The sequence below is a fragment of the Camelus ferus genome, chromosome 6, assembly GCF_009834535.1.
Source record: "Camelus ferus isolate YT-003-E chromosome 6, BCGSAC_Cfer_1.0, whole genome shotgun sequence".
NCBI classification, from domain to species: Eukaryota; Metazoa; Chordata; class Mammalia; order Artiodactyla; family Camelidae; genus Camelus; species Camelus ferus.
In genome coordinates, this window is record NC_045701.1 from 75,321,157 (window position 1) to 75,338,147 (window position 16,991).

Here is a 16,991-nt window from a genome sequence, read left to right on the forward strand (position 1 = left end):
GAAAGAGTTGAATGAGTGAGTTAATATATGCTCTGTACTCAATTTCCTCTCAAACTAAGAAAAACTATAATTCAGAACAGAAATAAAAGTAAATAACTGCTTTTACCTGCCTCTTCATCTTTGGCTGGAGAGCAGAATTGATACAAAGGCCATTTGCCTCCAGAAATAGGACTGTCAACAATCACCAGGAGAGGGATTCAGGTAGACTCAGAATGAGGAACCCACAGCTTCAATGTTTTTCTCCAATCCATTGATATTTGAGAAAATCATATAATTTTTAAACTGTTGTAATTCTATTAGTTTCCACTTTGGAAAAACCCAACCTATTTTAGACATATGGTTCAAGAAATGTTTACTTTAGGGGAAAAAAAGCTTAAAACCTTCTTGCGTGTTTCATTATCCTTCTCCATGCCCCCTACTCACTTTCCTTCTCTTAGGTTCTTGCTGTTACCGCCAGATGCACTGCCTCACAAAGTCTCTCAGCCTTAGTAAACAAATCTTTCACAGCCTCTCCTTAAATCAGATTATATTCTTTTGCTATGTTCAACCATTTAAAAATTTTTTTCAGCTCCATCAACCGTTTTAAATTATGCAAATTATAAAATTAACAACTATGACTTCTGAGTGCTTACTATGTACCAAGCACCATTCTAAGAACTTTACATGTATTACCTCACTTAATCCTCAAAACTGTATTGTTGTCATTTTACAGATGGAGAAATTAAAGCCAAAAAGATCATCAGTGTAGGAGCTCGAGTTAAACTGCAAAAATACAAGATTTGCTGGTAAAGAGTAAAATCTTTATTTTGATTGTTTTAATGGTTAAAATTTGCATGTTTCCTAGACAGCCTCAAATAGGATAAAAGTAATTACAAAAAAGGTAAGCTTTCTGATAATTAATTCAAATTAACTATAAAATTAAAATAATTATTATCTTTTATAATAACATAAAATATGTAATACAAACTTCAATAAGCTGATTCTATTATGCAATTATTTACAAATTCTAAGAGCAAAAGATTAGCTAAACAGAAATTAAAAAAGAAGTATATTCTCAAATAATTTGTAAGTAATCTATTCTTTGGAATAGAAATACTCATTTAATACAGTAAGTTAATTATACTGATTTTTAGTTACACCTTCTTGGTGTGAATTCAGTACAATTTAAATTTCTGTGTGCCTGGAAAATACAACCACCATTTTAAAAAACTATTAAGAATTTGTAACAGTTTAATATTCATATGGATATCTCACCCTCCTTAGGTATAGAATTTAATGGTATTTTTTTTGATAAATGTAACTTATTACAATGTAAAAGTATTTTCCTTTCCAAACTATAGTTTTACTTTGTTATATATATGACAATGTTACACACCAGTAAACAAAGCAAGCAACATTACTTTTTTTAAATAACATCTTTAATTAAAGTTTTTGCAAAGGTAAAATATTAAACTTAAAATAGGTCTTAGTACATCAAAATACTAAGTTCTCTAATTGTATTCCAAGATGGTCTTTAAAACATAATATCTCATATATCACAGAAGAGCAACCTTGATCTGCAATTGTACAGAATGAATTTTACAAACATAATAAATATATTTACGCCCTTACACATAACAGTATGTACAACAGCAGTTGACAATAGTAGCTCAGAACAGCAAAAAGGATCAGCCCCTCCCCCCAAATTGTAGCCCTGACGCATACTGGATTGGTTTAAGGAAACTTGACTGAAATAGTAGTTACTAACTCAAGGTAGTTTCCTCCCTTAAAAGAGAAGAAAAAAATTTTTTCTTGTTCCTCAAAATAAACAAAAATATGAAGTCTGGCGTATTCTTCCTTAAACCATAAAAAATGACAAAAGATAGACTAAGGCAGGCTTAAAAAGGGAATATAAACCTCGGAATAATTTCCATAGCATAATAGATTAAAATGCAAAACTATTTAACATAAACCCCATGAGGAAATATATGAAGCAACTTTTTAAACCAATGAATTCAAAATCTGAAATAGCTGATTCAGACAGATAGGTGGGAGATAGACATATGAATTAAAATGAAAATGTACAAAGATGGATCAATAAAATATTACATTGCACAAAAGCTCAAAAAAGTTCAAGATGAAATAATCTGAAAATATAGGAATTTTCTCAACTGGAAGAAAAAGCTAATTTATAAAGGGAACTCCCAAGAGGAAATTATGTCTGTTTTCCTGTACAAGGTGTATCTACCTTCTGAAAAAAATGGTGATATTATTGCTATAAGATAATCAAAAATTACTCTTAGAAGGAGACAACCCTTTTCATTTCTCCATAAAAGCCAGAAAAAATAAGAAAACCAAATCCTTGATTTTCACTATAGTAAAAGAAAATCTTTATACAAAAGCTATTATATTTTTATGTTCTTGCTGTCTAAAACCAGAATCTTGTTAGAATACGCTTTTCAAGAACACATTTTAGTCACTATATATATCGTTCAAATCTTGATGTATTCCAAGAAGAGTAACATCAAGTTGGCTTTGATTTTGAGACGCAACAATATATATGTGATATTATGATGGCATTTAATTAACACAAAGAAATGTGAACATTTAAAAAAATATAAAAGCTCAACATATAAAGATCCCCCTCATATAACAGACATTTTACTCTAAAAACTAATTGCACATTAAAGAGTTGTTTTAGCCAAATGTGGCGCTCCAGAGAAATAAATGTGCTCTCAGGCATTCAAATGGTCTGATTATCCAAATGACCACCAAAAAAACTACATACACTGAAAGGCACACATTTCCACACTTTATCTAGTACTTTTGTGTAAATTTTCCTTAGCATTGTTGATTGTTAATTTTTTTTTAAATAAAAGGTGCCATCATCATCTGTGCAAATCTAAACAAATCCTCTTCGTTTCTGAAACCTTAACTTACTTCATAATACCAAGTCTGAACTATTTTCCCGCTTTGTATAAACATGTTATCTTCATTTTAAAGTTCTGAAAGTGGAAATCCTTGCCTTTTCAAAGGAATGACATTTTTATGGAAACTAATGAAATGATTTGTTAAACAAAATGTTAAAAGCATGATTAAGAATTCAAGTACAATAAAAGCAAGTGGCATTCTTACTGCAAGCCACTATAATAAAACTAAAACATGCTATTTGAATAGAAAGGAACACGATGCAGTAATATATAAGAGCACAATTTGGTATGCAGTGCTGTTTGGACCAGCTTTCAGAATTTTCACAAGTAAAAGAAAAGCATTTGCCAAGTATGCCATAATTAATAAGCAATACACAGGTGCAAGTACAAATGGTTATTTCCCTAGTGAGTCACTCTCAAAGCATTGGTTGTTCATGTTGGAATATAACATTATAAAAAAAAAAAAAGCCAGTATACAATTCTATTATGGAAACAAATGTTTATCTATATAAAGGGCCCAAAACATGAGCTGAGTATCATATAGTAATCCAAAGTTCAGTAGCATAAGAACTACTAGACAGCCTAAGGGTTTCCATCAACGCTGCAGCACTGCTACTTTTATAGGTAGTTCAGGTCATTGACTTCTTCACTGGGTAAATATAAACCTACTAGCAACTATACTGAAGGACAACTGAGTAACAGGGCTTCTGTGATTTCATCACCTTCTCTCTCTTCTCCCAGTCTCAATAAAAACAAAAAAACCTGTGTGCTTTGACAGTAGTGGGGTTAACAAATAAACCTCCAAAAAACCAAATTAATATAGTAAAAATAAAAACCGTATTTACCAGTTATGGCATGTAAATAAAACCTAACCACTAGCATGCTAGAAACCACCATTTACACCAAAGTTCAGAACATAAGTTAAAGGAACCTAGTTGGTACATGGGATGGGAAGTAGGAAAAAAATTTTTTGATTAGCCTTCTTGAGAAGTTTAAAGCTTTGTGTGAAAAAAAGAAAAAAACAATATAAAACAGCTCACAGTTTTTCTTTGCAATGTACTTTAAAGTGTTTCTATGTTACTTCTGGAAACACACAGAGGCAAATAAAAGGAAGACAAAAATGGAAGACTTAAAAAAAAATCAATATGCAAGTAACTTAAACATATGTGAATTGTGTCAAGATAAACCATGAAAAGAATTAGTTTTAAGAACACAAAGGTGAAAAAATGTGTTCCTACAGTTATCCCAGGTAGCCTGTTCACACTGAACACAACCACATTGTTCTTTAGAGCCCATTACAGAATACAGAGCAATGCTCTCTTAATACACATATTAAATTTCTACTTTTTTAAATATACAAGTCAAATTTCTATGCTTTCTTCCCGGTGTGCAAACTGGAGCCCATGTCTATATTATCAACGGCCTGGAAGGGCCACCAAATGAAAGAGAGGTCAATATGTACTTAGTAGGCCCACCCTACTAACCCCAAAATTTCCCCCCAGATTACAAAGTTGTATTTTAAAAAATTTGTTTGATCAGAATAATAGTTTTTAAACTCTTTACTAGTAAACACAAGAAACTTTTATAATTACTAAATTGTTTAATAAAAATCCAAGTCCTCACCACCTGCCCAATGCTTCAATCAATGCACAGAATGTGAACTGAGTGTTTAACTTAGACTATACACATATATAAGCATACGCTTTAGCCCGATAGGAAAAAAAATCTGTATCTATGTATATGTATATCATTTCAGCTGGATGATACCTTTGCGCAATAAAACCGTATTCCTGAGGAGCCACTTTTGGGTTTCTTTTTAAGGTCTGGGACTAGAAGAAACAAATACAGTTTTTCTGTAAGGAAACTGAAACTGTCATTTCAATTCTGCTCAACTCAGATGAGACCCAATTCTTTACACTACAGTTATTAAGTGTGAGAATCTAATGAAAATAAATATCCAATTCTTGGGTTAAGTTCTGTCTCCAAACTGTGATCACTGATTACTTCCTAAACTCTTAAACAGATGTTTCATAAGGCAGGGAAGGAAGAGATATATTACCGAGGGAGAATAGCAAGTAAAAATATTTAAGACCTATTATGAGAGTTCTCTATTGTTTCCTTATACAAGTGAGTTAAAATTCAACCTCATAATCTTTACCCTTTTGTAAAAAGCTCACACGCAATTTTTACCAAATGTAACCACATACAATAAGCAGTTTCAGTTCAATCTATCAAAAGGGAAATTTCTTCAGTTCATTCCAACCAGTATCTTCTGATTGAACCAAGCTGGAGGAAGGAATATAGACAAAGCTTTACATGCTAATTACCGATGGCAGGTACTTGTATTTAAAATCGACAATTATGGTTTTCCTACACAAAATCCCAACCCCCCACCCCAACGACCCCAGGTGCTACAGTTCCATGGCTTGCCAGTTAGAAGTAGTGTCTATGTTGTCAAGGTCTCTTTGTTCCAGTAGCTCTGCTTCTACTGTACTTTTCTGACATGCAGAAGTTAAGTTTTGGTTGGTGTATGTCCGAAGTTTCAAACTGTCCACTTTAAATTTTTTTTAAGTTTCTTTTGTTTTATTTATAAAAGAAAAGAGCCAACTCTTCACCATTCTGCATCTCCAATGGCTTTGGAAAAAATATAATCTCTTCCATTAAGATTCATAATGCCATCCTTGAGATGAAATTTCCATTTGTTTTTACTTCTGTGTATCTAAACAAACAAACAAAAGATGTTTGAGATAAAATCAAGACATGGGAAACAAACAAAAAGCCCTTCACACACCAAAAACCTTTGCCTTACATTTGCAAATTTGCTTCATTTTTTTAAATTGAGATAACTGACACACAACATTAGTTTTGGGTATACAACTCGTTATTTGTGTGTATTATGAAATGATCCCCACAATAAGCCTAGTTGATAGTTAACATCCATCACCATACACAGCTACAAATTTTCTTCCAGTGATGAGGACTTTAAAGATCTTCTCTTAGCAACTTTCAAATATACAGTATTATTAGCCATAGATACCATACTATAAATTATTTCCTCATAACTTATTTTATAACTGTATCTTTTGATCACCTCCACCCATTTCACCTACCTCCCAACCCTTGCCTCTGGCAATCATCAATCTGTTCTCTGTACTGTGAGTACACTTTTTTTTTGTTTTAGAGTCCACATATATAAGTGAGATCACATGGTATTGGTCTTTCTCTGACTTATTTCACTTAGCATAATGCACTCAGAATCCATCCATGTTGTTGCAAATGGCAAGATTTCCTTTTCTATGGCTGAATGAGATTCACATATCTCACATTTTCTTTATCTATCCATTGACGGACTTAAGATTGCTTCTGTACCTTGGCTATTATAAACAATGCTGCAACAACCATGGGGGTGCACATCTTTTCAAGTTAGCTTTTTCATTTCTTTTGGATAAAAAAATACCCTGAAGTAGAAATGCTGAATCATATGGTAGTTCTATTTTTAATGAACCTCTATATTGTGCACCAATTTACATTCAACCAACACTGCAAAAGGGTTCCCTTTTCTCTACATCCTCACCAACATTGTTAATTCTTGCTTTTTTAATAGACATTTCTAACAGGTGTGAGGTGGTATCTCGTTATGGTTTTGATTTGCATTTCCCTGATGTTTAGCGACGTTGAGTGCCTTTTCATGTACATGTTGGCCATTGGGATATCTTCTTTGGGAAAACATATATTCAGATCTTCTGGCCATTTTAAAATCATATTCGTTTTTGTTTGTTTTGCTATTGAATTGTATGAGTTCCTTATATACTTTGGAAATCAACTCCTTATCAGATATATGATTTGAAGTATTTTCTCCCATTCTGTAGGCTGCCTTTTCATTTTGTTGATGGCTTTCTTTGCAGAAGTTTTTTTAATTTAATGTAGACCCACTTGTTTATTTTTGCATTTGTTGCCTTTGCTTTTGGTGTCAAATCCAGAAAAGCATCACCAATGTAAAGGAGCTTATCACTTATGTTTTCTTCTGGGAGTTTTATGATTTCAGTTCTTACTTAAAGTCTTTCATCCATTTTGAGTTGGTTTTTGTGTAAGGTAAGATAGTCCAGTTTCATTCTTTTATATGTCGCTGTTCAGTTTTCATAGCACCATTTACTGAAGAGACTGTCCTTTCCCCCATTTTATATTCTTGGCTCCTCTGTCATAAATTAAGTGACTACATATGTATGGGTTTATTTCTGGGCTCTTTTCTATTCCATTTATCTGTGTACCTGTTTTTATGCCAATATACTGTTTCAATTACTACAGCTATGTAATATAGTTTGAAATCAGGATACACAATGCCTCAGATTTGTTCTTCTTTCTCAATATTGCTATGGCTATTCTGTGTCTTTTGTGGTTCAATAAAAATTTTAGGATTGTTTGTTCTAGTTCTGTGAAAAAGGCCATTGGAATTTCGAGAGTGACTGCACTGAATCTGAAAATTGCTTTGGGTACTGTGTACATTTTAACAATATCAATTCTTCTAATCTAAGAGCATTGGAACATCTTTCCATTTATTTGTGTCTTCTTCAATTTCTTTCATCAGTATTGCATAGTTTTCAGCGTACAGGACTTGTCCTTCATTTTCCTGGTTAAATTTATTCCTAGGTGTTTTACTCTTTTTGATGCAACTGTAAATGGGACTGTTTTCTTAATTTCTCTGATAATTCATTGTGTGTATAGAAACAGGTATTTTATATACTGATATTTGTATCCTACAACTTTACTGAATTCATTTATTACTTCTAAAAAAATTTTGGTGGAGTCTTTAGGTTTTGTATGTGTAATAATATTATCATGTCATCTGCAAGCAGTGACAGTTTCCATCTTCCTTTCTGATTTGGATGCCTTGTGCTTCTTCTTGCCCAACTGCTCTAGCTAGGACTTCTGATACTATGTTGAAGGAAAGTGGCAGCAGTGGGCATGCTTGTCTTGTTCCTGATCTTAGAGAAAAAGCTTTCAGCTTTTCACCATGAGTATAATGTTACCTGTGGGCTTATCATACATGCTCTTTATTATGTTCAGGTACATTCCTTTCATAACCGCTTTGTTGACTTTTTATCATAAATGAATGTTGAATTCTATGAAGTCCTTCTTCAGCATATATTGAGACCATCATGATTTTTATCCTTCGTTTGTTAACATGGTATATCACACTGATTTGCAGATGGTGAACCTTCCTTGCATCCCTGGAATAAAACCTACTTAATCATGGGATTTATCTCATCATCTTTTTAATGTGTTGCTGAATTAGGTTTGCTAGTATTTTGTTAAGGATTTCTACATCTGTGTTCATCAAGGGATACTGATCTATGGTTTTCTTTTCTTTTGGCACCTTTGTCTGGTTTTGGTATAAGGTAATACAAACCTCACAAATTGAGTTTGAAGTGTTCCCTCCTCTTCTATTTTTTGGAAGAGTTTGAGAAGGATTGGTATTAATTCCTCTTTAAATGTTTGGTAGAACTCACCAGTAAAGCCATCTGGTCCTGGACTTTTGTTTGTTGGGAGATTTTTGATGACTGATTCTATTTCCTTACTAATAATCAGTCTGTTCAGGTTTTCTGTATCTTTATGATTGAGTCTTGGTATGCAGTACTTTGTAGGAATTTATCCATTTCTTCTAGGTTGTCCAATCTGTTGGTATATAATTGTTAGCAGCCTCTTATGATTCTTTATATTTGTGCTGTGTGTTATCAACTGTAACATCTCTTTCACTTCAGATTTTGAGTGCTCTCCTTTTTTGATGAGTCTAGCTAAAGGTTTATCAATTCTATCTTTTCAAAGAATCAGCTCTTAGATTCATTGATTTTTTTCCTATTGTCTTTTTAGTCTCCATTTATTTCCACTCTGATTTTTGTTATTTCCTTCCTTCTGCCAACTTTGGGCTTTGTTTGTTCTTCTTTTTCTAGTTCCTTCAGTTATCAAAAGTTAGGTTGTTTGAGATTTTTGTTTCTTGATGTGGGCATTTTGGCTGCTGCTGCATCCTGCAAGCTTTGGTATATTGTATTTCCATTGTCATTTGTCTCAAGTTTTTTTGTTGTTGTTGTTGTTTTAGTTCTCTTTTGATTTCTTCTTTGACTCATTGGTTGTTCAGTAGCATATTGTTTCATCTCCAAATACTTGGGAATTTTCCACTTCTCTTCTTATAATTAATCTCTAATTTTATACCACTGTGGTCAGATAAATTGGTTTCTTAATAAAGTTTAATGTGAACAAAACAAAACAAAAAAACAAACCCATTCACTCACGAGATGGGTTTTTAAAAAATAAACCTACCCATAATTAGTATTATTTTATGGCTCTTGGCACTGTGTTCATTAAGGTAGTTAGTATTTCTCTGCAAAATATCTTATCTCTACCAGGTCTGCATATACACATGTCCGTTTTTCACAGGAAATTTTATACTGACAAATTTAAAACAGGAATACCCTTTGTTTTACCTGATGCATCTAGACTACTGCCTTGTCTTCTCCTCTGTTACTCCTTTTATGTTGGTACCATTTGCTCAACCTCAGGCTTGTCTTCATTCTTCTCATTACTGACCACCAGGACATTACCCCTCCTCAAAGGTGACATGTTTACAACCATTCTCTTCCTCTTCCTCACATATATTAACAACTTTCACATTGCTGACCTTGTGGTCATAGTATTAGTATTATATTTATATTACTATGAATGTCACTAATATTAGTATTTCTAACCTCTAATTACTTTATCTTTAATTCTACTTTAGTTAACTTCAGGAAACCTGGCAACTGAGGCCATCAATAATCTTCTAGTTATCGTATCAACAGCCTCCTGTCACATAATCTATTACAATAACCTTCTAACTGATTTCTAGGCCTTAACTCTCTCCTTCCTTCCACTCAGAAAGACTGCTGTCAGAAGCACACTTCTGAACAATCACTTCTGCTTGGTTGTTTCTAAATGACTTGGTAGTAACTCACCTTTCCAAACTTATTTCCTACTTCCACATTCCTCAAAAACTGTATTTCAATCAAAAGAATCATCCCTTCCTTCCATTTTTACAAATTCAATTCCTATTTCAAGACCCATCTCAAAAATATTGTGCCCTCCACAAAGCTTTCCCTAATTGCTCCACCTAAAAGGTACTCTTTCTTACTGATTATTCTCAATGCATTCCCAGAGACATCTCTAGCCTCATTGGAAGTATATATAGTTATGGACTTAACCTCTTCCACGAAAATAAAACTCCTCACAGCTTTCTCGAGACGTTACATGGAACCTTATACATGGCATCATTTAACAAATACATCTGAGGGAACGCTGATCTTCTAGTCACTCAGAGTGGATTTCAAAAATTGGGTATATCCACAGTTAAGTCAACGGGGAAAGGGCAGAATTCAAATTGCGCCAGGTCCTGGGCACATCCACCTCTGCCTTCATTTCTAGTTTTCAGTTGTTTACAATTCTGTGGATTCAGGAGAAAGAGGAGCTATAAAACTTAATCAACTGAAAAGACATTTCTTCCCTCTCCTAGAAAGTACTACTCATTATTCAATGCTCAGTTCAAGCTCCACACCTTTTAGGGGGAAAAAAAAAAAAAAAAGACTCCCTCTTCTTTGATTTAAAGAAACCTCAAAATCAAGTAGTTCTGGCTTTCACTTTCAAAAGAGGAAAATTACAGCCTGGAGAGGTTCAATGACTTGACCAAAGGCATAATGCTATTAAGTGACAAAGATGATTCTCTTGTCCAGATCCAATATGCTTTCTACTAAATCAGGCCGTTCTATGTAACAATGCAGAAATACTCACAATGTACAGATATTTTCTCAGATCTCATTCCTAAAATTCCATGGTCTAACTTCTCAGTGCAAACATTCTCCAAGGCATATTCTTAGCAAACTGTTGTTCAGTGTCTGCTTGAGTATGATTAGAACTTGGGGGTGGAGCAAAGAATTGAAAATTAAGTCATTCCTTTCTGAGACAGCTCTCTCAAGTCTTTCATACTTTACCCTTTAGTAAAATCTGCTTACTCCCAACTTCCACTATTGATTCTAACTCTGCCTTTTGTGACTTAAAACAAAACAACTTCATATTTGAAAACCACTCTCATGCTCTTCCTCTAGATCACTAACTTAAGCTATATACCTATGTAACATTTATAAATTTCTTATTAAAACAAAAGGGTACCATAAAGTGAAAAGAGTAGTCAGGGTAGAGACTCTTGCACTAAGTGGTCTTATAACTCTGGTCTAATTACACTATGTAGATATTAAACCTGGTTCCTCTTAAGATGAATGATTTGAATGTCTAACAGACACACCAAACTTAACATGTCCAAAACTGGTCATTCTTGTCTCTCACATCTGCTCAATCAGCAGCCTTTCCCATCTGAGTTGATGGCATCTCCATTTTTCCATCTGGTTCCTCATCAAAAAATCTTGGGAGAGCCGCCATCTTGTGGGAGCGAAACCAATGCCTGAATCCGAGCAGCAGCAGCGCCGCGGCCGCCGAGGGTTTCTCTGGCCATTGTTGCTCTCACCAGTCTACAGCATGGGGAATATCTTTGCGAACCTCTTCAAGGGCCTTTTTGGCAAGAAAGAAATGCGCATTCTTATGGTGGGCCTAGATGCTGTGGGAAAGACCACCATCCTGTACAAGCTGAAGCTGGGTGAAATTGTGACCAACATTCCCACAATAGGCTTCAACGTGGAGACCGTGGAGTACAAGAACATCAGCTTCACCGTGTGGGACATGGGCAGCCAGGACAAGATCCAGCCTCTGTGGCGCCACTACTTCCAGAACACACAAGGTCTCATCTTTGTGGTTGACAGCAATGACAGAGAGCATGTGAACGAGGCCCGTGAGGAGCTCATGAGGATGCTGGCAGAAGATGAGCTCAGGGACGCAGTTCTGCTTGTTTCTGCTAACAAACAGGACCTCCCCAATGCCATGAATGCAGCCGAGATCATGGACAAGCTGGGCCTACACTCTCTGTGCCACAGGAACTGGTACATTCAGGCCACCTGTGCCACCAGCAGGGACGGGCTCTATGAGGGACTGGACTGGCTGTCCAATCAGCTCCGGAACCAGAAGTGAGCTATGCTCCTCTCTCCTCCCCTCTCACTCCTTCTACCCTTGCTTTACTATCATGTGGCAAACGTGCCCCTGTGGTGTGAGTGCCAGAAGCTGTCTCCATGGTTGGTCACAGTGTGCTTCACCATGCTGTAAATGTGCAGACGCAGCCTGCAACTGGGTTTTTATTTAATGTAAATAGTTTTTGTTTCCAATGAGGCACTTTCTGGTGCTCCTATGCAGTATTACTCAGCTTTTTTTATTGTAAAGAAAATCAACCCACTGTTTAGAACTGAGAAGGGATTTTAGGCACACGGGTCATCCAGGAGTCGCTGTTTTCAGACGAGCCTGATGCTCCTCCTCTAAGCTTTAGATCTGTGTTGAGATCCATTTTGGTGGTCGGTTTTTAACCCAAACTCAGTGCATTTTTTAAAACAGTTACAAATATAAGATAAGGAGAACACTTGAACACACAGAAGGAAGAAATGTGCCTAGTGTAGGTTCTGCAGTAATGGCCTGAGCCCAGTCTCAGTGGTCTGTTTCCTGCTGGGAACATGAAACGGGGCAGAACCAGCCATGATCCATTTCGCATGGTTACAATAGGGTCCCTGTGATTCGCTCTGTCTCGGGTCACCCCACAACCCATAGCGTTTGTGCTTGTGTTTGTGCTTACACAGCGGCCCAGGAGATGGGTTGGAGGCTGCAGCCCCTGCTCTCAGACCCCCTGGAGAGACCCCGGCCTTCTCTTGGGTCAGCACAGGCACTTGGGTCAGAACGCTCTCGCTGGCCTGCCCCGGGCCCTCTGGGGTCACACCAGCAGGAGCGCAGGTGGTCACCCTAGAGCCCCAGCCCCTCGGAACCCCTGTCTACATGTGCTTTCACTCCCTCAGCCTGCAAGGGTCAGATTTGCCATTGAAAATGAGAACCTCTACTTTTTTCTTTTGTATTTTGATAAACACTGAAGAAGCTGGAGCTGTTAAACTTTATCTTGGGGAAAACCTCAGAACTGGTTTATTTGGTCTCATGGAACCTCTTACTGCTTTCAATACACGATTAGTAATCAAAAAAAGAAAATCTTGGGAGTCACCCACCATTCCTCTTTTTCTTCTCTACCACACACTAAAAAAGAATCAGGAAATCATGTTGACTCTTCCTTCAAAACATATCCAAGATTCAGCTGCTCACCACTTCCAATATTATCAACCTAGCCTGAGTCACCATTATCTCTCACTTGGATTACTACACTACCCCTCTATTAGTCTCTTTGTTTCAACCTTTGCTTCTTTCATATACTCTGCTGAACAAAAAAGAGAAGGTAATCCTTTTAAAATTAAAATGAAGTAGTATCACCCTTGTCTATTTGAAACCTTCCAATAGCTTCCCAATTTACTTAGAGTAAGAGCCCATGTCCTCACAAAGTCCCAAACCATCTTCCCCCACTTACCTCTGAATTAATCTACTATTGTATTACACCCCTCAGTCCAGCCACACTGGCCTCCTTACTACTCCTCACGCACAACAGGCAGGCTCTGCTACCAGACAATGACAAGGCTAGCTAACTCTCTTCAAGTTTTAGTTCAAATGTCATCTTCTCAAAAGATCAAGCATGTTTTAAAAATTGTAACCTGTCTCCTTTCCCATACCAATTATCAGTTTCTAACATACCATATTAGCTGATCTATTTATTTATTATGTTTTAGCATCTGTCTCTCTTGAGTAGGAGACAGGGATTGTTTTGTTTTGTTCACTAGTATATCTCAAGTTCCCAGAAAAGTGTCCTGGGACATAACAGATACTCAACAGTACCAATTTGTTGAATGAGAAGAACTGTCTCCTCTTTTGACTTCTTATAAAGTATTAACTATCCTAAAAATGGGTATACAAATTTATTTCCAGAATGAACCGAGTGACAGCAACCTGAGAGACAATGGAATTACATAAACAAATGATGACCAGCCAAAAAAGAGGAACTGCACAGACAAGTAAACTGATTGCATTCTGTGGCAAGACAACTTGCAAAAAAGCAAACGCAGAAGTTTCATGGATCAAATAATAATCCATTTACTAAGCAATGAAGTCATATTGAATAATAAATGGTTTAAATAAAACCATAAAAGACAACTTGAAAAACAATTCATTTAACTGGCCATAAGTGCTTCATGGAGGAGTGTCCTGAATGCCAAAGAATGGCCTCTGAAATTTTCTAATGACAAACATAAAATAAAATTACCTATAAATAAGGCTGAGGGCTCAACACCTGTGCAATCAGTCCTTATCCACCCATACTTAAGGGAGAACTCTGACTCATCATTAGGTTTAACTGAGATTCTGATCTGACTGACAACATGATCATTCTATGATCACTTCTAAACTTGACTCATTGTTGAGATTCTAAAGTTTAGGCTTCAAAAATAAATTCCTAAAATTCAAATTGGCTCAAACCATACCCAACCACATTTTAACCAGTGAACACCATCATCCTTTATTGTTTGCTTTAATGTGAATAGTACCTCCATCAAGCCCCAAACCTCCAATCTCCAAACTCATTTGATTCTAAAAATTAGATCTCTGCAAACTTTAACATTGTTTATCATTCAACACACTACTGAAAGCTAGTTTTCAATTTCTTAGTTTCAAACATTAAAATAATATCTCTTGGAGCAAAACCAACCAACTGTAACATTTAAAATAGTATGTATACAATTTGTACCAAAGGAGAATATATTCTTTTATGAAGATGCCTAAAAGCATATTCTTCTGTCAAGCTAAGGTAAAAGTCCTCTTTCTCACCAAATAAAACTGGTATCTTGTTATTATGAAACTATGTTCTGGGTAATTTGGTTCAAGAGGTCCCCTTGAGGCTTCTTGACAATAAAGTTTATTCCTATCTTCTATTTTTACCTCAATGCTTTTTCTCTACATGAAATTACACTTATTAGAAAAAGCCTGGTGTGGAGGATTAAGAACACTCACTCAGAAATCATAATGTACAAAGGCAGATGCTCTGATAACTCTGAATCAATGACCTCACAGTCCTTATTCTATAACTTTACTAGTATATAATGGCTTGACTTTTCATTAGGAAATGGTAAGATCCACTGTCCTGACATTTTCCCTACAGGTCTGTTTTTGCAATAAGCATGGCTATTTATAACATTCATTTCTATAAAAGCAACACAAATTTAAAATTTTCATCATTCATAAAGAAAATTCATGCAGGGCACAAGTTTGCACTACCATGACTACAGCTCCAGTTCCTAGCACAAATATTTAGGCACTTAATAATTATGTTTAGCTAATGAGTAGTGCTTACAAACAAAACCCAACTGGCAGGGTTTTCAGCACTTGGTAAAGACCTCTGCTGAAATTAAATAGTAAAAATGCAATATAATTTGTGGATTTATTATAAACTTAATGATTACAGTAAAAAAACAAATTTTATTAATAATTAAATATTTCGTCAATAAAAAAACTCAATCATGCCAGTAACTGTAAAAAAAAAAAAAAAAAACTTGGAAAGTAACACTCATTTAAAGAATTAAGATCTCAAGGAGTCAACAGCTAATTCTCACGAAACCCAGCTTAAAAATTCCTTAATGCTACCAAAATACAGCAATGCTAAATAATTTTCAAAATAATTTTCAGTAAAACGTATCTGTTTGGTAATTATCAGTCCTGTTTATTGCCCTAGGTCTCTCTTTAGCAAAAAAAAAAAAAAAAAAAAAAAAAAGTTACAGAGATTCAGTTAAAGCCTTTTTGTTTTGAAGTAGTTGAGGTTAGAGGTGAAACAGGGCTACCCCACTGAAGTACTATTCACATTAAAGGACAATGCCAAAGTGGATTGTTTACTTTGTTAACAATTTGGGAGAGACAGTCTAAACTGATGATCTCATTCATAATTTATTCATAATTTATTTTTCAAATGTAAAGCTACATGTATTAATTTCTCATTCTATTAAAATAACCTATTAAACTATAACAATGTTTTCATTCACACTGTTTATACTGAATATACAGGGCATTGATTAGCTGTCCAAATGTCTGAACAAGGCAGAAAGGATGGTTTAGGGAAGAAATTACAACAGAAGAAATGCCAGTAATCTTAGGAGAAAACCCTTACCTTATCATATTGGCATACAACAACATTTTCTGTATCAAAGAGTTCCTGTCCTTCCTCATCACTCACATCATCTTCACTATTGAGGGGCTCCTACAAATAAAAAAGAAGAGTTTACCTATTTACACTTCACATGTAACTAGAATAAAGCTCTTCTAATATTCAATGAAAAGAAACACAATGACCTTGATGTTCTTTGAGAACCAAGGGCCAGACAGATGCATATACATACCATGAATGTATTTTTAAAACTTAATGTTAGTGAAATTACAGCAACAAATTAAATGTAATTAACAATTAAAATAGTTAAGCTATATAACTTATAAATCTGAAAAAAATGTTTATTTCCTTTATTCTTTCACAACAGCACTAGGATAATTCTCTCCAATAACTGCTTAAGATGCCTAGAAGTGGACCTAAGAAAATATGATGGCACTATGTACCACCGTATGGTACCATCAGATGGTACTAGGTACCAGAAGCAACAGTATAAAAGGGAAAACAATGGTGAAAATGGAGGAGGAAAAGAGGGCTATAAAATAGATAAGCAGTCTGGCTTGTCTTTACGTTAAGGACTAGAACTATATGAATTCAAATTAGCACGTCTACCACTGTGATAGTGGAGACTTACAGCATAATTAACTAAGACATTCAGATTAAGGTGGGGGGGGGGTGGAATCTCAAACTCAGTACCAAAGAGAATTAAAGGCCAAGATCTAACTAGAGCATAAAATGACCAACGACATTAAACTTGACCTCAGTTGTGGCAGAAAATAAAACAAACTTCTAAGTAATGGAGAATGAGAAGATATGACAAAATAATAAAAGTGGAGAAAATAATCAAGATGATATTAAGTCAAGGCCTATACCTACTCACACACATGGAT

General features: G+C 35.3%; 2 protein-coding genes across 2 annotated transcripts in view; one reads left to right on the top strand and one right to left on the bottom strand.

Annotated features, from left to right (window-relative positions):
* Nucleotides 1-1,396: 1,396 nt before the first annotated feature.
* GTF2A1 (general transcription factor IIA subunit 1) overlaps nt 1,397-16,991 on the bottom strand; it is a 40,334-nt gene continuing 24,739 nt past the window's right edge. Inside the window, exons 8-9 of the mRNA XM_032482462.1 lie at nt 16,108-16,197; nt 1,397-5,628 (exon numbers count right to left, since the gene is read on the bottom strand). Coding sequence (XP_032338353.1) covers nt 5,521-5,628; nt 16,108-16,197 — 198 coding nt within the window. The 3' untranslated portion in view covers nt 1,397-5,520. The remainder of the gene's footprint in view (nt 5,629-16,107; nt 16,198-16,991) is intronic.
* On the top strand, nt 11,278-12,240 carry LOC102505892 (ADP-ribosylation factor 1-like). Its single transcript, XM_032482463.1, has one exon. It carries the CDS (start codon nt 11,388-11,390, stop codon nt 12,009-12,011), a length of 624 nt encoding a protein of 207 aa, XP_032338354.1. The 5' UTR covers nt 11,278-11,387; the 3' UTR covers nt 12,012-12,240.

Excerpts from the sequence above, each read along its gene's own strand:
- LOC102505892 (XM_032482463.1), top strand. The coding sequence starts at position 11,388 with ATGCCTGAATCCGAGCAGCAGCAGCGCCGCGGCCGCCGAGGGTTTCTC.